This window comes from Lynx rufus, unplaced genomic scaffold, assembly GCF_022079265.1.
Source record: "Lynx rufus isolate CCGP_SWC_20201006 ecotype Redwood Valley unplaced genomic scaffold, mLynRuf1.p SCAF_1, whole genome shotgun sequence".
In the NCBI taxonomy this organism is placed as follows: Eukaryota; Metazoa; Chordata; class Mammalia; order Carnivora; family Felidae; genus Lynx; species Lynx rufus.
The window spans coordinates 79,291,564-79,312,653 of NW_025814823.1; the positions used below are offsets into that span (position 1 = coordinate 79,291,564).

The 21,090-nt window shown below is 47.1% G+C and overlaps 1 protein-coding gene across 1 annotated transcript in view; it reads left to right on the forward strand.

Annotated features, from left to right (window-relative positions):
* Nucleotides 1-21,090, forward strand: part of MYO16 (myosin XVI) — a 467,181-nt gene that overhangs the window by 348,926 nt on the left and 97,165 nt on the right. Inside the window, exon 28 of the mRNA XM_047086088.1 lies at nucleotides 15,627-15,729. Coding sequence (XP_046942044.1) covers nucleotides 15,627-15,729 — 103 coding nt within the window. The remainder of the gene's footprint in view (nucleotides 1-15,626; nucleotides 15,730-21,090) is intronic.

The following is a 21,090-nucleotide window of genomic DNA, read 5'->3' on the forward strand; positions in this document are numbered from 1 at the left end:
AAATGTTTCACAAGGGCGGGTTTCTTGTAAACCCTGTGCTTGTGTGGACGTCGCGCCTGGGAGGTGGTGATTCGGGCAGCAGGCGTTTCCGAGGGCACCGTCATTACAGCAAATATTTGCATCAATCTGTGGAAGAAGTGGAGAGTCTGGGATTGAATCCGTGAAGCTGAAGCCTTCATCTTTTCCTGTCTCTAATAGAGACCCCTGCTGTCACACAGGATATACCATTCTGAGCAGCATACATGTTACCCGCTACCTGTCAACATAGGCTTGAAGTTGGTCTGTTCTGTCACTTTCACTGAAGTTCACCTACTTGGCAGTCCTGGCTGTAGATGGTTTAAAATGGTTTCTTTGATGGATTGGCCACAGACTTTTAAAAAAATATCATTTAATATGCATGTGTAGCATCTGAAGAAAAAGGAATCTCTAAAAAACTTTTTTTTTTTTTAATTTTTTTTTCAACGTTTATTTATTTTTGGGACAGAGAGAGACAGAGCATGAACGGGGGAGGGGCAGAGAGAGAGGGAGACACAGAATCGGAAACAGGCTCCAGGCTCTGAGCCATCAGCCCAGAGCCCGACGCGGGGCTCGAACTCACGGACCGCGAGATCGTGACCTGGCTGAAGTCGGACGCTTAACCGACTGCACCACCCAGGCGCCCCTCTAAAAAACTTTTTAAGCAGTGAATAAGAGAAGAGAGTCCTGGGAGGGAAGAGCTGGCGGGACACAGGGGCCGGGGGGAAAGAAGGTCTGCATTGCAGATTCCTCCTCGCTCCTTGTGCACCTGCTCCTTGTGCTGCTGGAACCCACACAGCCACGCCTCCTCACCGCCTCCGGGACAGCAGGCGACAAACCAGATAGTCACCTCCAGCTGCAGAGGGTGACCAGGCGCCAGATAGACAAAAGTGGTCAAACCCCTCAATATGTTAGAAATACAAGTAAGAAGTGGCTGGCTCTGGAATTCTGCACTTTATCTTGGTGACTCATAAAATCCACTGCACGATAGTGTGGTCACTGGTTTTTATATGTTGGTAGAAGGGGATGGTCACCAGAAAGAAATATATCCCTGAGTGATCATTACAATAATAGTAAGTATTTTAGAAAGTATTTAATTATATTTGCCTTATAGATAAATATACTTATTTATGCATGAATGTTATAGGTTTAATTATATTCCTATATAAAACAATATTTAAATAATCATTAAAATTCTACCTCATTTCTCTTTTCTTCTTCTTGTTCCTTTGTCTACTCCCTCAACAACAGCTTGTTGAATGTTTTCAAAATGCCAGGCGCTGCAGGGTACTTTAGAGGTCAACATATGGAATGCATAGAACATTCTGTCTCAGAAGCCAGGGGCATAGAAAATGACAATGTGGAGCGATGTGATACAAGGGAACGCAGACAGTGTGTGGACCAGGCAGTGTAGGTTTCCAGGGAAGGGATTCATCTGGAGTAGATGGCATTGAGCTGAGATTTGAAGACCACTTAGAATGAACCAGAAGAAGAATCAAAGGGTCAGTTGTTCACATAAGCATATGTGGAAGCGCCACAATGAGGACGAAGGGTGAGTTCAGTTCATTCTAGTGTGGCTGGAATGCAAGATCCTAATGGCTGGGAGGTGTTTAGACAAAGATAGAGTAAGGAAGGCATCGTGAAGGACCCCGTAGTGTGAATGCTGAAGGTGGGAGGTCCCTAAAGGATGTTGGCCAAAACGGTGTGAAAACTTGAGTAGCCAGGGCAAGGCAGGTATCTCAGAGCACTGTTGATTACAGTAATTGAGAAAGAAGCAGTCGAGGCTTTACAGAGAGAATTTAAATGAGATGAAAGAGAGGGCATAAACATCAGAGACGTTTAGGATGTAACACAAGCAAGACCAACGTCTCAGCAGACGCAGCAGACTCCTGGTGGCAAGTGGGGAGGGGGACACATGGTGGATCCCGTGGAGTTGGATCAATGGGGAGTCTGTGGGAGGAGTGGGGTGTGGACTGCGTAAGGCTTCCGGAGTACTTGGGCGATCCATGTCGTGCCGCCTGGCAGGCAGTTCCACAGACCGGTTTGCAGCTCAGGAAAGTGACTATTGTGTTTTACAGACGCACACATTTCAGATCATTAGTTCCTAAGTGCTGGTTACAGCCTTGAGTGTGTTCGAGATTGCTCGGGGAAGACTTTTCCAGGACAGCCAGAAGCGAGTGCTGAAAAGCAGACCAACGGGTCGGAGGAACTGGCTGTAAAGGGACACTGGGGTGTGGCCGGACCATGGGAGGGACACTCTGGTGGCAGGGCCACCGGGGAGGCCGTTTCAAGGAGGGAGAAGTCGGTGCTACAGAGCGATCAGGTTGTAATGAAAACAGAAAAGTGTGGAGGGAGGAAAAGCCCGGAAATAGTTACTGGATTTGACATAGAAGATGTTAGCTGTCTTGACACACGACGTTTCGATAAAGTGATGTGTATGCGAATGGAACGTGAATTGCAGACATTGGAGAGTATGCGGGGATAAAGAGCTGACTTGGATTTGACTGTTGCTAGAACGCACACCCATCCCTGCCGATCCTTAACCCCCGGACGTATTGTGGTTAAGCATCATTTTTCAAAACGGCGAAATCATGACTATCCTACAAATGTAAAGCGTATCAGATTTTGTTGAGCTCCGTATGAAAAGAGGAAACTAATAAGATGTTAAAAACCAGTTCGAATGAAAATCTGATTTACAGAGATCTATCTTCTCTACTGACAAATTTTGTCTGCGCTGCCCAGGCAAACACCATTTGCATTGCTTTGGAGGGGAACCATCTGCATCGGGATCAGTTTCTCACAGCTTACGTCCTAGTCCTGCAGAGTTGTACAATAGCTTAGTCAAAAGCAATGAAATCACACCTCCGTAAAGTTAAGTAATTTCCAGAGGTTCAGTGGACAATGTCCAGCATCTTATTGAGACGATACCCAAAGGCAAGGCAATGTCTTACTCACCATTGCCTCCAGTATCAAGCAGAATGTTGAACAATGTGTCCATTTTTTTGTATTATTTTTTATTTACTTACTAATTTTTAAGTTTTTATTTACTTTTGAGAGAGAGGGGGTTGTGTATATGCACACGCATGCGTGTGCGCAAGCAGGGGAGGGACAGAGAGAGAGGGAGAGAGAGAATCCCAAGCTGGCTCCGTGACATCTGGGAGGAGCCCTATGCAGGGCTTGAATTCATGAATGATGATATTATGACCTGAGCCAAAATCAAGAATTAGACACTTAACCAACTGAGCCACCCAGTGTGTTCATTTTAATGGGTAATTATCAAAGGAAGTAATGTAAGAAGTAAAAACCATACACACCAACACTTTTAAGTGTGTGCTATGTCAAAGGTGTGCGATATGTTAATGGACATGAAGAGTCAGGGCATTTTGTGTGTTACCAATTCCCTTAGGGTTCTAGTTAATGCCAATTTCAATCATGTCTTTTTTTATTTAAAACTTTAATTAGGAATATTAGTACCTATCAGTGAATGATAATAAACATGCATTATTAAGCTACCTCAAATATCATGCATCTTTTATCATTTGAACCTATCCAGTAAATAATTGCAAACTGACAATAAGTGACGATAAGTAATTACGATTTGATATGACAACTAGGTGCTCATTTAATTTTCCCTCAAAATATAAGTGTACTGGATCCTAATGCTTAGCGTTTTACCCCTCACTCTTACCAAAGCATCTCTGTTATTTTGTTTAAAAGTCACGTCAATTTAAGGTGTCTCACGGAAAAGAAACAAAAATTCTGTTCCTTAGTTTAAATTTATCATTTTGATCATATGCTCTTAAAACTGTATGCTTCCTGGGGCACCTGGGTGGCTCAGTCAGTTGAGCATCGACTTTGGCTCAGGTCATGATCTCACAGTTCGTGGGTTCGAGCCCCGCATCAGGCTCCATGCTGACAGTCAGGCATTCTGTGTCTCCCTCTCTCTCTGCTCCTCCTCTGCTCACATTCTGTCTCTCTCTCTCAAAAATAAATAAACATAAAAAAATAAATTAAAAAATAAATAAAAATTAAAAAACTGTATGCTTCTAGCATTTCTTGGCTCAAGATGACTTAATTCAGTCAATTAATGTTAGAATTTATTCTTGCTCATTTTTGATGACTCACCACAGGAATATCTGTTTTGGCTTTTATATAAGTATTGGTTGGCTGTATTTTAAAGTTAATACTGGGGCCCTGGGTGGCGCAGTCGGTTAAGCGTCCGACTTCAGCCAGGTCACGATCTCGCGGTCCAGGAGTTCGAGCCCCGCGTCAGGCTCTGGGCTGATGGCTCAGAGCCTGGAGCCTGTTTCCGATTCTGTGTCTCCCTCTCTCTCTGCCCCTCCCCCGTTCATGCTCTGTCTCTCTCTGTCCCAAAAAAATAAATAAACGTTGAAAAAAAAATTTTTTAAAAATTTAATACTTTCCATGCGGTATCAGCATACAATGGAATATTATTCAGCCTTAAAAGTGAAGGAAATTCTGCCATTTGTAACAACATGGATGAACCTGGAGGTTCATAGAAACACAAAAAGACAGATACTGTATGAGCTGACTTATATGTGGAATGCAAAATAAGTCAGATGCATAGAAGCAGGAGCAGAATGGGGGCTGCCTGGGGCTGAGGGTGCGAGGAATAGGGAGGTGAAGGTCAAAGGGTACAAAGTTTCAGTTCTATAAGATGAATAGGTCCCAGAGATCTACTGTACATCATTGTGCCCACAGATGACAACACTGTATACTTAAAATTTTTCTAAGAGGATAGATCTTATATTATGTATTCTTACCACAAATGAATAAACAAACAAATAAAACCAAAGAGGGTGGGAGGAACTTTCAGAGGCGATGGGTATGTTTATGGCATTGATCGTGGGGATGAGTTCACAGGTTTTCCTTTATTTCCAAACTCATCCAGTTCAATATATTAAATACGTACAGCTTTTGTCAACCATACCTCAGCAAAGTGGTTTCTAAAAATATAACTATAGTTCACCCTTGAACATGCTCAGGGTGGGGGTTATAGGCCTGGAACCCCCCTGCGGTTGAAAATCAGAGTATAACTTTCAACTCCCCAAAAACATAACCACTAGGACCCTTCTGTTGACTGGAAGCCTTGCCGACAACATGAACAGTTGTTTAACACGTATTTTGTATGTTACATGTATTATATACTATATTCTTAGGATGAAGTAAGCCAGAGAAAAGAAAATGTTATTTAAAAAACTGTAAGGAAGAGAACAAACATTTATGTGGTGTGTTGTAAAAAACCCACATAGAAGTGGATCCACTCAGTTCAAACCCATGTTGTTCTGGGTAATTGTGGTGCTCTCTGAAATTAACAAACGCAATTGGGTTCAGACACTGATCTCCAAATCATCATTCAAGCCTGCTTTCAAAGCAGATATTTGAAAGGAAGCTTCATTACTATTGAAATAGTCAGATCTAGTTGCAGGACCAGACTGCTCCTGTGACGATCATACTACTTCTTCATGATCTGCTAACCAGTCGTGACGACAATGACATTCTCCACAGCAGATTCATATGGTAGTAAGCACCTCAGTTCCATGTCCGAAATAGGCATAAACTTATTGAAATAATAAAACTGGCATCAGCTACTGATCTCCGTAAAATGTTTCAGCCATTCTCAAGGAAAAGAATTGCCTTCTGTTTCGTAGGGAGAGAAAACACTGGAATAACAAACATTTCCAACAAATGACCTGCCTTGGTTTCGTGTCCCTACTCGGAAGCTAGGTGGTCAGACTGACCCTGGCGAATATTCGGTGAAGAAGCAAATTGCTTTAGAAATGGGATAATTTTACCTAAACCACATAGCTTGAAGAGGTCTCTCATTTAAAGGCTTGAACAACCAATGAACATCTGTTCTTTTCAGTTTAACTACACAAGCTGTTCTTGTACCTGATAAATACAAGCTCTGACTGAGCCAGTAAATTCTGCAAAGCCCAGAGGGGGAAAGACGCCAGCACATCAGTTTCAGTGTAGGCACTGGGGGCGCTCAGCCTCCTGGGCGTGTGTCACGAGAGCAGAAGCCGCAGGATCAGGTGGTTTGCCTGTGACCATTTATTTCAGCCCCTTTGCAACCTCAGTCCACCAGAAGGGCGCAGTCTTCAGGGTCCCCTATGGTAGATGGCTCTGGAGTGCTGTGCGTGCCCGGATGGGGCTTGTGTGCAGGAAAATCCCAAGGGCTGTATCCGAAGCGAGTACAAACCTGGCTAAGGTAAATGTCACCGGCTGCGACGGCTGCGGGGGAAAAGGAACGTGGTATGTGTTTCACACCGGGCCACGGCTAATGTAGTGTTTCCCTTTCATCCGTTTATTGAACACACAGAACGTTGTTACATCGCACAATTAAAATGAAACAGTGAGACTGGCTTTAAGTAAGAGAACTTGAGAGTATTGTCATGGAAATTCTTAGCAGATGCTCTGAATTCATTTTTTTTATCTGCCTAGCAGCACTGGCGAATCCCAGGAGCTGAGGTCGAGTTTAGCATTCTTTTTTATTACTCACCTCCATATTGTCTGGAGGGGAGAGCCCCCTGGCTTGATTACAGGGCATAAATGAGTGCCCTGGGATAAGGCCCACGTCTCTGGGAGGGCGGTCTGCTTTGGCACGGGATGCTTTCCAGGACGAGGTGACAGTAGAAGTGGATGGGTCTTGCCGTGGTCATTCACAGTCACCACCTTTGCCCCGCCGGCCAGCAATGCATCACACTAGTTCACACAGCAGCAGGTGTAGCAAAAACAAAAAACAAAAAACAAAACACCTTTGGTAGAACTCACAGCCTGAGAGCTGCAGTCAGCTTGGGGACTTGGGGGTGAAGGGGGGGCTCCATGGAAGCCTCTGGGCTGGTCCAGTAAACACTCAGGAATCCAGGACTCCCTCCCTCCTCCATGCTGCCCCCTCCCTCTTCCCAGGGTCTCTACCAGCAGTGGTGTAGAAGCCAGACGTTGCGTGTGAATTTGCGGTGCTGTGTTTTAAGATTGTGACAGATAAGTGCCTCATCGTCATGGATGTGATGACATGAAAATAATAACATAATCGTGTTGTTAAAATAATAGTAACGGAAGCAGCAGCCACCTGCGCAGTGAGTCGGGAGAGAGAACAACGTCTTGGAATTGAAGGGACTATAGCCTAAAGTCTTGCTTTTCCACATCGTGTCCTATTAAAACTCCTCATTTATACATTATCCTGTACAGTGGTCACCTTTGACCTTTCAAGCTCAGAAACAAAAGGGGCATGTGTTTGCTTTTATCTCGTCTCCCACAGAAACTTCGTGGAAGCCAGATTAGCCCTTAGCTCTGCTATAAACGAACTCTGAAGGTGTCCCGCAGCCTCTTTAAATGTCACCCTGGGGTTGTTGTGAGAATTCAGTGTTGGCGTGCGGTAACCTGTCATCACACCAGGAATTTATAGGCACTTTGTTAATCTCCCTGCCTCCCTCCCTCCGTCTCTCCCTCCCCGCTGCTCCATCTCCAATCCTGGAGAACCAGGCATGGGAGGGAGGAGTGCCCCTAATCCTGCCAGCCAGAGCCGGGGTGGGTGTGGGGTGACGTCTGGGGGCAGCTCCTCCCATAGCCTCCCCACTCTTCCCAAGGACTTCATTCCTGGGGACTCTTGAGCCTGGAAGCACATGGGGATGTGAAATGCCACCGTGCCTTTGAATGGTGTGCCCATGTTTCTAAAGGTGACAGTGGCCTCTTCACCATAATTTAGAAAGAAAAGAGAAGTCAGTCTTGACCAGTGGCATCAACAGGAGGCCCGGGATTGTCGTAGTGTCTTTTTCTCTTCATCAAGTCATATGCAGATCATGATGCGCACTGATAAGCCCAGAGTGGACCCCAGTAGATGTAAAAATAAGCTCAAGTCCAAATGCCCGGCCTGCACAATCCAAGAGACCCAAAAGCTGTTGGCAAGCACAACTACTGCCCCCTTCCTGTCCTTCTGGTAAATATACAGGAAGAGCCGTGGGTACTGAGGGGTGGAGATAGGTGACGGATGCACTGGGGCGCAAATCAGGCAGAGGGCACAGCAAGTGCAGAGAAACGTGGGAGGACAGGAAGCGGTGTGATAAGCCTTGACGCAAAGGCCCCGTGAGGAGCTGGGAGAAGACAGAGTGACGGGCAGGTGCACGTGATAAAGGATCCGTTGGGGCTGCTGAGCAGGGCCCTTGCTGTACAGTCATGTGAGCACAGGACAGACAGTTCAGGACGGACAGTGCAGGGGCGTGGGCAGAGCCTGGACAAGCCTGCGATGGGAGATAGGGCTATTAGACCCAAGTCATGGGAAGGTGAGACAGAATGTGCACGCTTAGGGAGCACCATACGTTTTTGTGTGAACGACGATTTTTAACAACTTTATCTATTTGCTTTCATGTGTTTTAGACAGAGAGAGAGAGAAAAAAAAGTGCTCCTCTTTGGTTGAAAAGCACCTCTGCAAACCCAGTCCCGGCCTGTCTCATTTTGCTCTCTGGTCCGCTCCCCCCACGCTGAGATAGATTTTATTTCTCCCCCAAGCCCGTTGCTAGGCAGCTGTTACACTCAACCCACCACTCAGCATTCTGAATGCTGGAAATTAGCCCCAAATAGCTAGAAAATCACCCCTCCGCACCTGCACTGTGTTTGCTGTGAGAGCATGCATATGTAGAACAAAATGAACGGTCCCAGCAAGTGCGGGGAACAAGCAAAATGCATCCCTACGTAGCCACAGACAGAGCCACGCGTCTGGAGCACCTGCTAGGTGGAGTGCACTGTGGGGAAACATCAAGGGAGTGGTTCTAGAGGAAACCGCAACCTCGTCCCATCAGAGCTAAAAATGAATGACCAAAATGATCTGGAGCAAAACAGCCGGACCCCAAAATAAGCATGAATAGGATGCAGGCTTTGTATATTTCTGTAAATGTTGCCTACGAGCTCTGTTGTTCTTCCTTGCCCCCTGAGAAACAAAACGCCCAAGAAACATCGCTTGGTTCTATTTCACCCTCAAGTTACTGACCTTTTCTTCTATTTTCGCTGCGAACCAGCACTTGTGTCCCCCCCCCCCCCGCCATCTGCTCATGTCTGGTACCGTCTCAGTCTTCTTCCGTGTCTCTGGCAGGGCCCCGGATTCCCCGGTCACCCACCCACACGCTTTCTCAGTGTTGACATGCTTTAACATTTACACTCTGACCGCAGTTCCAACTCTGCCTTCCCTGGGCTCCTCTGAAATTACCTGGCCCCAGCCTTGCTTCCTGCCCCTCCCCTCCCTCCTCTGCCCTTGCCAGCTGCCTCTTTCTACCAACCTCCACTCCAGGGCTCCCAAAACACCCCGTTCCTCTCTCTGTGGATTATCCAGCCCATTCTTGAGGGATGAGGTTAATGGTGCTCCCCAAACGTTATTTTGTTGTTCCTGATTAAGTTAGTAAAATACGTCCATTAGTAGAAAATTTCATGAGGTCTTGAAATAAGAAAACCACATCTTTTCTGATATATAATTTTGGCCCCAAACATCATGCTTTATATTGGAGCATAGGCAGTAATATGAGAACGTTGCTTTGCCCGTCTTGTTAACCTATGCATTTCTTGGCAGAGCATCTTGTTCATAATAGGTGCTCAATAAGTATTTGCTGAATAGAATTAAATATTTGGGGACTGAAACTTTCACAACAGAATTGTGTTTGGCAATGACGAGATGAAGTCGATATAAAGCAGACAATCAGTTTCAGAGAAATTGCACCTGAGGTGTTTGTTTGTTTGTTTGTTTGTTTGTTAAGCATTAGCTTTGATACACATACTTTGTATTTTTCTGAGGAAACAGTTCTAGGATTTCATGGTACCTTTCCTAAAGTAGTCAATTGAGAGTCACTACTTGGTTTAACCTGACCTCTGTGATCACTCTATAAGCTCCCTTTTGTCACCAGGTTCACAAGACATAGGATGTGAAAGTTCTCCTTAAATGGGGAAGGAACAATCACTTTGGAAAAGACAAGTAGATACCTCATTCCTGAGGGTTTGCTGTATGCCTCTAATTAGTTGGCTCTTGTCTGCCTCTCTGACTTCAGGGTATCCCTCTTAGAATACAGAGACCCCCCAGCGAATACAACCTACTAGGTGGTTCTTCCACCAACGATTTTGGCAGGCATCGTGACGCCTGGTATTAGTTCAGTGTCACCCTGTGTCTGATGGTGCGAGTGCGTTGGGAGCCTCTTGTACTCGAATCCTTGAAGTAGAGAAAGTACTCAATGAATAGTGTGCAAGTTGGAGAATTGTTCGGTCACTGTGATAGAACTTGCCGTGAAACCCCACACTTGAACATTGACCATTCAAGCTATGGGCTGACTAGAAGAAGGGACATCGAAGGTCAGCAGTCATGTTCCTGAGGCAAACGGGGCATTGAACACAGCTTTCGGCTGCAGGTGCATGGGCACAGGAGCACTCAGCACTGTGACGACCGTCGACTAGATGGTCAGCACCGTCCCCACCAGTCAGGCAGAGGGTCGGGACACATGAAACTGACAACAGCTGAACAACTGGCAGCCGGGAGGCAGTGGGCGTGTTTCGGGGTGTTGACTGAGGTTTGGTCCCCCCATCCTTCGTTCCAGAAGAATGCTTCTTGTGGTCCCCCTCGGGTGTGCTGACCAGCTCCTTCCTGTTTGTGCTATGTCAGGCAGACAGCTACTCTTGTCCGCCTGCTCCCCCCCTGTGGATGTCAGTTTCCTCCCCGAGTCTGGGTGGTCCGCTCCTCCCTTTGCACCCACGTCCATCCATCAGGAACCCCTCCCACGTCCCCCCACCCTAGACAGGGCTCACCCACTTCCTCCCACGTATGCTGCTTCCCTCCCGGGCTGTGAGAAGAGTCTCTAATTAGTCTCCCTGGCTCCCCCCCTCCCAGGCCAGCAGCTTCAGTGACTCTTCTGGGGTCAAATGGCAGGACCCATGTGCCCAAACTGCAGCTCCCCAGGGCTCTCAGAGTCCAAGCCAGAGTCCCCTACATGGTCACATCCTCGCCTCTGTGAGCCTGTCTCCTGTACCTTTCCTCTATATGCTCTGCCCCAGCCACGTTCACTGCCCTGGTGTTCCTTGAACAGACACATGCATGACCCCGTTTGGGGCATCTGGATTTGCTGCTCTGTCCCTCAACTTGGATTCCTCTTCCCCAGAGAGCTCCCCAGCTCACCGTCAGGTACTTGCTCTCCGCGAAACCTTTTCTGCCCCATTTTTCTCCATCTCTCTCATCATATCGGCCATCCTTCCTCATGTATGTTTCTGTTCTCTCTTTCTCAGGAAATGTTGAGAATTTTCATCTGATTTGCTCCCTGCTGTGTTCCATGTCCAAATTTTGTATTCAGTCAATATTGCTGTTAGTATTGGTTGATTGACTGAATGAGCCCGAATGAATGAGCCCTGGGGCTTGGACTCTGGACTAGAATTAGATCCCTGTCATTCACCTCAACCTGAACCAGGAAGGACGAGACAAGAGTGGGTCGTTTAGGAGACTGGACATTGGCCTCTTAGAGCCAACTGATTACCTCGGACCCAGGAAAGGTGCCAGCCTGAATACAGAGATCTTCAGTGGGTCGAGGTGACCTTGCCTGGGACCACAGAGGCAGAGGAGGGTTTAGGGAATGGAAGTCCCAGCTCCATCACACCTGTGCTCAGGACTCATGCTCTGTCCCCAGGCTCATTATTACCACTTGGTCTCAGGTTGAAGTTTCTGTGAGATAGACCAGTGACACCACCGATAGATGACGCTCAACATTCCAAAAGACAAGATGTTTTTAATTACACTAAAATAGAGTACCTCACCGTGTCTGAGATGACGTCTTTGTCTTTTCAGTCGAAATGTCAGAATTATACCATTTTAGGTGTCAAAAGAACAATAGAAAAGGAGGGGAGAAAAAGCACCCAGTGTAAGATCTTTGTTCTGACTTGTTAATACTGTATTCAGATACTTGAATTATGTCAATTCAGTTCTCAGCGATAATTAGCAGAGCTCCAGAATGAGACAATTGTAAGGGAATAAAAAGATAATTTGAGTGATTTCATTTCATTGTGTGACTCTGGCTAAATGGTAGGGACGTGCCGGCTTTCCTGAGTGCTTGAATGGGTCTGTATTTCATTATGAGCTCGAGTTTACCATCAAAGAGGCCCAGTCACCCAAAGGTCAGAGGAACGAGAGTTGTCGTCTCTGGGTGTGCAGTGTGTTGCTGCTATGCCGGGGTCCATCTTTTCTGTCTCCCGTGCTCCAAGTTTCCACCCTAGAGCCCTCTGGGGCTGGGGCTTGTAAGTTCCTGCCGAAAGTGTGGCAGTGGCAGCAGAGGGACTGCTCTGGAGTCGTGCTGCCCTGGGTTCAGATCCCCGCTCAGCCATGGTTACCACCTCTGTCAGTGTCCTGGGGCTGTCGTGACAAAGTTCCACAAACCGGGTGGCTTAAAGCAGCAGAAATCCATTCTCTCGCAGTTCCTGAGGCCAGGAAGTCTCACATTAAGGTGTCAGCAGGGCAATGCCCTTCTGAGACTTTGAGCGGAATCCTTCCTGGCCTCTTTCCAGCTGCGGGTACGGTCGGCAACCCTTGGAGCTCGTGGCTTGTAGCCACATCCCCTCAACCTACGCCCCCTCGTCACACGGCCTTCTCCTTGCCTATCCCTGTCTTCATGTGGCATCCTCCTCTCTCTATCAGGACACCCGCCATATTGGATCCTGGCCCACCTTAACGACCTCATCCTAACCGTGTGACATCTGCAAAGACTCTATTTTCTTTTTATTTTTTTTAAAATTTTTAATGTTTATTTTTGAGAGAGAGAGAGAGAGAGAGACAGAGACAGAGACAGAGTGTGAACCGGGTAGGAACAGAGAGAGAGAGGGAGACACAGAATCTGAAGCAGGCTCCAGGCTCTGAGCTGTCAGCACAGAGCCTGATGCGGGGCTTAAACTCATGAACTGTGAGATGGTGACCTGAGCCAAAGTCTGACGCTTAACCGACTGAGCCACCCAGGCGCCCCGCAAAGACTCTATCTTCAAATAAAGTCACATCACCTTTTGGGGAGACGCAGTTCAACCCGTAAGATCATCTGTGTGAACCCAGGGGAGTGACTGGATTTCTGTGATCGTGGGCTTTCTCAGTGTCAAAAGATGACCATGCAGGCCTCCTGCCTCTGTGGGGAGTAAGAGAGGCAACATACGAAAAGCCCCCTGCTCTCTTTCCATGCAGGAGAAATGTCCCTTGCCACCCCCCATCCCCCAGCCCATGTTCTTGACCCCTCATCATTATTTGTGCTTGGTGCATACAAAGGCAATTTAACAGACACGAGGGAATGCACAAAGATGGCCCATCCCCTGGGGAAGCTCGCACACTTTGAGGACACAACACACAGGGATTAGACTGAAGCTTTTTATTTATTTGTTTATTTTAAGGTTTTTTACTGTTTATTTTATAGAGAGAGAGACAGAGCATGAGCAGGGGAGGGGCAGAGAGAGGGGGAGACACAGAATCCAAAGCAGGCTCCAGGCTCTGAGCTGTCAGCACAGAGCCCGACGCGGGGCTCGAACCCACGAACCGTGAGACCATGACCTGAGCTGAAGCCGGACGCTTCCCTGACTGAGCCACCCGGGCGCCCCTAGACTGATGCTTTAAATGCAGTATAGAATTTCTGCCGCGTCCTGAAAACACACGCAGGCAGACCCAAGAGGGGGGATTACAGGTGAGATGGCTGCCCAAGGGTCTTCTAACAACTCCCTGCAGAGTTAGAACCCAAGGCTGTGTTTCGTCCCCCCTCCAGTTTGTCTCCTGTTCAGACACATCCTGTGGGTCATCATCTGTCGCTTTTGACCCGTTCAGACTTGGTGCGACGTAACCCGTGTTTGCTCACTGCTGTGCAGACGACATACCCCAGCACGTGGGGAGATGGCCATCCCTTTTAGAGGGTCTCCCCCACTACCTGCCTCACACTTGACTGCCAATCCCGGCCCTCCACACACATACCTCAGTTTACCCGTTTTCTCTGTTCTGTTCTACCCTGGAGGTACCTTGTCTCTTCTGCGACAACCACACTATGACCAGTAAAAGAAAAACAAAACAAAACAAAAACGGTCGACTTCTTCCACAGACCATTTCAGTGCATTCAGTGGGATCAAAATGATGTGCGAGATTTTCCATATCCTTGCCTCTGGCACTACGATTTTTACGTTCCGTCTCTGTTACCCGCTATTTTTGCACCCTCCTGCACCGTGAGTTTGATGCACGAGCAAAAATCTGTATTACGAGAAGGAAGGGTTGTTGCTGATGTTGATGTATTTATTTTGTCTGACGCATGGCTACCACCCAGGGCAACCAGTATAACTCCGTTTTCAGTGACAGTGCTAAGGATGTAAGAAAGGAAATAAATGTCTGCTACCAAAAACTCCAAACTAGGTATGGTTTCTCAGTGTGCGCTCCACATGAGTGAGCCCCGCCGTGACTGCAGCATTGCCCCCGTGATGCGGGGAACCTCCCTGCTCTGCAGCACCTGCAGACGGAAAGACATGTGGGCCCCTCTGGTGTGGTGTCGGGGGTGGGGGGTGTGGGGGGGGCACGCCTCTCAGAGCTTGCTCGAGGGAGCCCGGTGGATACAGACCCGGAGGCAAGGCACTTCCTTCCTCCGTTGCTCTCAGGAAACAAAGAACTCATTTTAGAAGTCGCCAGATTTGCTGCAACCAACTTTGATGGAAAGCTAAGATATTTTGCAGGAAATAACAGGGAACTTCCGTGATTTACCTCTTGGCGTTACGTTCCCAGAGCAGCTCGACACGGGAATCGTAAACCCACGCAACTGGATGCAGTTACGCAAATCCTTGCCTATTTCTTCCTCCTCTTCCTCCCCCTCCTTCTTCCCTTAATACAGTTTTACTTACACATCAGGTTAGATACCCTGCATGCAACGGAAATTTCATATAGATTTTTTTTAAGTGGCTTATGTAATTTTGAAAGGCGTTTTAAAAAAATCCATAGAAAAGCATTATGTTGCCATGGATTTCAGCTAGGGAATGACAGCCAGTGATTCAGAGGAGGCTGCAAATAAATAAATAAGGAAATAAGTAAATAAATAAATAAATAAATATCCTTCTAGAAGATGGAAAGTGCTCGATATGTAGTAAGTGGGGAAAGAGCTTCTCTACCTCTCGCTGAGATAAAACTTCTGGAGGTTTTGATATTCCTTTCTTACGGATTCCAACTACATCTAGATTCGCTTTCAAATGGGGATAAAGAATTCTGAGATTTCTTAAAAGGTATGTTTTTAAGAGCATTCTAACTATCTCAGTGAAAACCATTCATTTCCTCTCTCTCCAATTTTCTCTTGTTAAGTGGTTTTCATCCACCCTTGATCATAGTGTTGAGCACACATTAAAGGATTGAAATACATATTTGGCTCATTTTAAAACTCATTCTCCACGCAACAGATGAGGGTTATTTCACGGTTGTACAGTGTTACGTGCACGGCGGACGGAGATTTGGGGACTCGTAGGGTAAAGTAAGAACCGGGGAGAATTTAAGAAACAGTGTGACAAAGACAATCCTGTTGAACAGAAGCACTTGCTTGACGAACTCAGTCATGGCTCTCAGTGTTCCCGCTGCTTTTTCACAGGTACAAGCCATTGGCCGACACGCTCCTGGTCGAGAAGAAACAGCTGTCTGCCGAGGAGAAATGTCGCCTTGTTCTCCAACAGTGTAAATTGCAAGGCTGGCAGGTTAGTGACCAGCAAGCTACTAATGTCGCAGTTCAGGACTTTTAAATAAGTGAGCTGAGTCATTGTGGGAGCCACCGGTCTCAGTGGCATGAACTCTGATGTGTTTGGCAAGAGGGGACACCAAGCGTCTTCCCTGGAAAGCCATCACTCTTTCTGATTTACTGGTGTCAGCAGCATGGCAACAAACAGGAGGGGAGCCAGCGGGCTCCTCTTGGGGGGGGGGGGGTGCGTGGCGTGGGGTTCCTGAAGCCTCCTTGTTTGCCTATGTCTCAGATGCAGCCTTGTCATTCAGGCTTCCTGAGGGATCAGAAAGAGAGCAGAAGTCAGAGAAGGCAGTTTGAGGACCTTGATTTCTCGGCTTCTGGTGGGTAGGTCATCCGCATTCTGGAGACCCACTTCCTGGCCCGTCTGGGGTCGTCCAGTGTCTGTTTACTGCTTCTCTTTGCTGCTTCTCAACTGCCACACACTGACAACATCACTGTCCCTTCAACCTCGCTTCTTGGCAGAAGCTTCATACATAACTGGAAACATTTAATTCTTTTCTGTGACCCTCTGAGTTGGCGGAGTCTCAGGGCACGGTGGGGACCCAGCCCCTCCTTCCAGAAGGGGGGAACATTAGGGAGACAGAATAGCCCGGGAGGGGCTCCCCAGAAGCAGTGGGGCATGCTATAAGGTATTAAACATCAGAATGCCATCCGTGACGAGTGTTGAGAACAGGAGGTTTGAAACTTAAAAGAATTGAGAAGGTCGTTGTGATGCAGGAGTAGGAAACAGAATAAAGCCCAAGACACCAGGAGTTCCTGGATGTTTCTAGCTATAAAACAACCAAAGGTTTGCATGGGCGGCAAAGATCATGGCAGCTAGCGGCTTTGGCAAAACCCAACAATTACCAAAAAGGAGGCACAAGTCTCGTTTTTTTAAATGTTTTTTTTTTTTTTACATTTATTTATTTTTAAGAGACAGAGCGAGATAGAGTACAAGCAGGGGAGGGGCAGAGAGAGAAGGAGACACAGAATCCAAAACAGGCTCCAGACTCCAAGCAAGTGTTCAGCACAGAGCCCGACATGGGGCTCGAACCCACGAACCGCGAGATCATGACCTGAGCCGAAGTCGGTCACCTAACTGAGCCCCCCAGGCGCCCGGACATAAATCTCATTTTTAAATAGTAGTGGGTCTGGGGGGCTCAGTTGCTTAAGATTCCAACTCTTGGTTTCAGCTCAGGACGTGATCTCATGGATCGTGAATTCGAGCCCCGCACAGGGCTGTGCGCTGAGTGTGCGGAGCCTGCTTGGGATTCTCTCTCCCTCTCTCTGTCCCTCCGCTGTTCATGCTCACTCTCTCTCTCCTCAAAGTAAATAAATTAACTTAAAAAAAAAAAAAAGTAGTGGAGCATTTCCAAGAGGCAACATCAGATCATGGACCAGGCCAAAGAGGAGGACCTTCCTTCAGATGGTTCAGAATTGCTAGATGTGTTTGGAAGCGCCCACTCTCTGGGACACAGGAGGAGCCCTGCTGGGCTGACGGAGGCGCACGCGTCACCCGTGGCAAAGGACAAGGAGCCTAGAATTTGAGCATTCGTGAGTGATGACTTAACTGTACCACCCGGTCTCTTCCTTTATCGTCGTTCTTTCCCTTTTCTTTGTCTTAAACTAATAATGGAGATGAACCTTAAATAGAGTCTGAAGGAGGCAGCACACACAGTCTGTATAGTCATGGACACACATCCGTGCCAGGAGACCGGATTAGAAAGGGAGCAAGGAGGAATCACTAACACAGGGGGTGTCTGCTCAGCACTGTGGCACTGATCACAGGCACATCGACAGGAGATGTGGGTGCCCACACGGAATTGTCCGACAGACTCACAGGTAACGGAGGTCATTTCCGCTGAATCATTGCTGGCATCTTTAAGCTTAAGTACTTGGGTAGTAGCGGTTCAGGAATATGTCACTGAGATTTTCTGTATTTTTTTCCCTTCACAAACACTCGCAGATAAGTATAACGTGTTTTATTGGTGGTGAAAAGAAGCTGGGAGTCGTAGAGAACAGGTGAGGGAATCCAAAACAGTTATTTTACCAGCAGATGGTAACCACGGTGGGTGACGAGTGCCGGTCCTCTGATACGCATGCGGAGAGCCTGGGGTGACGCGTGGCGGTGCCCGGGAGGCAGGTGGCTCACCTGGTGGCTCACCTGCAGCCACTGTTCCTTCTGTACTCGTGCGTGTGCCGGGACACTTGACATTGCAGCAGGGAGGCTCTTAAATCAGAGCACGCGTTGGGACTTTGGAAGAAGCGCATCCGAAGCCAAAATGGGAACGGGTTCCCATCGCATCACACCGGTCTATTTTCCTCACTCTTTAACTCCCCAAAGGAGGCTAAAAATACAGGACGAAAAAATAAATGAATTCATTTATTCGCTGCATGCTTGCTTGTGTGTTCCATATTGAATCGTCGGGAAAGACCGCTTTCTTCAGCTTCTCCAAGATGTAACTTTTCATATACTTTATACCAGAAGACCAATCTTTAACTCCCTAGCAATAAAGCACATTCATACTTCCCTTTCATGCTAGTCAGAGAGCAAAAGGGTTTTTAAACCATCGTTTATTCCTGACCTGGAAAGCCAGACTCCTCAGTTTCAGAAGCAAAGCATTGGTTTGAAATGTGTTGGTAGTTGCAGGAAGGGTTGGCCTGTCTCTCTTTTGGGTGGTTAATCAGGACAAATCGAATGAGGAGCTGTTGAAACAACAGTAAGTTCCTAATGGATGGCTGTTGTTTCCGTGGCATGGTTCCCAAATCACTAAGAGTCACAGCGTATGTTTCTGTTAAGAAGTCAGTGTTCATCGTTTGGCTGTGAACGGTTACCAGGAATTAATCGCCGTTCTTTTCCATAGTTTTAAAAGCAACGCTAGCAGACAACAGAGATCAGAGCCATCTTTTGCTGCGTGAAACTGCATAGAATATTCGCCAGAAATTCAATTCTCTTAACTAAAAATACGATGATCCCCTTATTGTCGCTCTGATTTGTCTTGGAGACATTGTGAGATTGCTTCAGTCCTTTACATTAACCAGACTCTGTGCAGGAAAGTCTCAGAGGCATCAGTAGGGGGCTTCTAGCTCCATTTTCTCCCATTGAACATTGGCTCCCACCCCCGGAACTGCCTCCGTGGCGGTGGTGGACCCCAGCACCTCCTTCTGTTTCCGGTGCGGTGGACACATCTTCCTTTCGGAGCCACTGGGTTTGTTCACCGATCCACGCATGTTTATTCCCTATGTAGTTGGGGGTCTGGGGTCAGTGCGTGAGGCATGGGAATTTTTAACGTTTCACACACAATGATTCCTCCCATCCGCAGAATGTGCTACAACTATTCAGAGCTTTGACTCCATTTGATCTAAACCTAATAACAACTCCGAAGAACAACTGTACGCAAAAAAGGAAAGTCAGCAGGGTGAACGGTAATGGCTTCGTGTGGGACACGAGGAAATAGAGTCTTGAGGGTCAACATACTCATCAAGGCATTCGGTGCGGTTCGTGCTTAGTTTCAGTGGCAAGGCTGCTTTGCTGAGCCCAGCATCTAAGTCTTGCTATGTGTGTTCTTTCCACTGCATTGAACTCGATCTATATCTTTCAATGTAACCATCTGAAGCCCTTTTATTCAGATTAGAGAACTTGAAAGGCATAGATTATGCACCGTAGTGTGAGCTTTGATCAAAGGCACTTACAGATTCCTTTATTAGTCTGAGCAGATTGCTTCTTGCGGTTCGTGTCTTTTTTATGTTGATCATTCACCTGGTAGATGAAGGAGAACCACACGGAGTGCGTCCCGTCGCGGGCCGATTCTGATCCCAATCTTTCTGACGCAAACCATCAGCCAGTGACCCTCAAGACCCGGTGCTTTTGGACTCTCGTTCCAAACTGCATCTTGGACAGAAAAGGAGAAGAAGGAGAAAGGGGAGAGAAAAAAAAAGAAGTGGAAGATGGAGAAGGACTGGAATCAAGAGAGAGCTCTCAGGAAGGGTGTGACTCTAACCAGTCCTGGCTCTGAGCTGAGACCCGGCTGCTGCGCTGGCCATTCCCTGGGCGGTCCCGGGGGGCAGATGCTTGTGGGTGATGGTCCTGAAATTGGGCATCAGGGTAACACTGGTTTCCAGTTCACGACTGGAGCAGAGCAAATTCAGTCTGGGAACGGTCATAAAAAGCCATTTTGGTAAATCTACCCAGTTTGCAGTTGGCTGGGCCATATTCTAACTTCCCAGCGTTCTGCACCCCTCTGTGACACTTGCTTTCTCTTCTCTGCTTTCCTCTTGCCCCTCAGGCCGCACACCTTCTATAGGGTTGCTGACTGCGTCTCCATCCGAAGGGATGCGCGTGTGCTGAGTCTGCCCCCGCGTCCCCGCCACACGGTGAAGGAGCGGGCACGGGGTAGATATCCATGCCCTTGCGCGTGGCCAGCGAATGAGTCTTTGTCCATAAGAAGTGGCCAAACCACAGGATACATCTTATACAGATGCCACAGACGTGCAAGAGTTTTTACAATCCGGAATAATTCACAACCCAAACCTGACAATGGTCATATCTGGGGAATTGTTTTGAGACGATGGCCAAGTAGAATTTTAGCTTGGATCTCTGATCAATATGTTCATAAAGTCCTTCTGTAATTAAAAAGTATTTTTCAAATGGGTTGCCACCTCATAAGTACAATTTATGTAGAATAGTGCATAGGGCCAAATTAATGATTTTAAGCATTTATGAAAACATGTAGTCCCATTGACCATGTTTTGCTCTAAAGCATTTTGGCCTTGAAACAAAAAGTGACCTATTGTGTATGTTACATCACTGGCCCTCACGCCAGCCTTCTTTCCCATGACTCCAAGCAGTAACCATGAGTTTTGACAAACTCATTCATGATCCTATTCTCTCAACATCATCAACATCGCCGCGTTCACGCAAGGTGCTTTTATTTTGAACAAAAAGGAAGAAAACTCAGGATATAGCATCGGCTGCAAAGGAGTCCTCCTTGCTCGCGGTTTCTTGGCCCTGTTTCCAATTAAATGATATGTTTGAAAAACATGGTGGACCAGTCAGAGGTTGATCCTCATTTCATGGCAGAATTTAAGTCAGTTGTTTAAGGGGGAATATGGAGGGTTCTTGAGCTAATCTGAGCAGACTCACTATGGCCCACTTCCAGTAGTGTTTTCTGTGTCTCTCCAGATGTATTTTTCCTTATGAAACAGAGTCTTCAGATCACTTCATTTGTGGGGGGGAAAAATACAGATAGTTTGAATTAAGTCGTGGTTTGGAAACAAGTTAAACGAAGCCACTAGTTATTAACCTTCTGTTGTTTGTTTTTCAAAATTGTTCAGATAT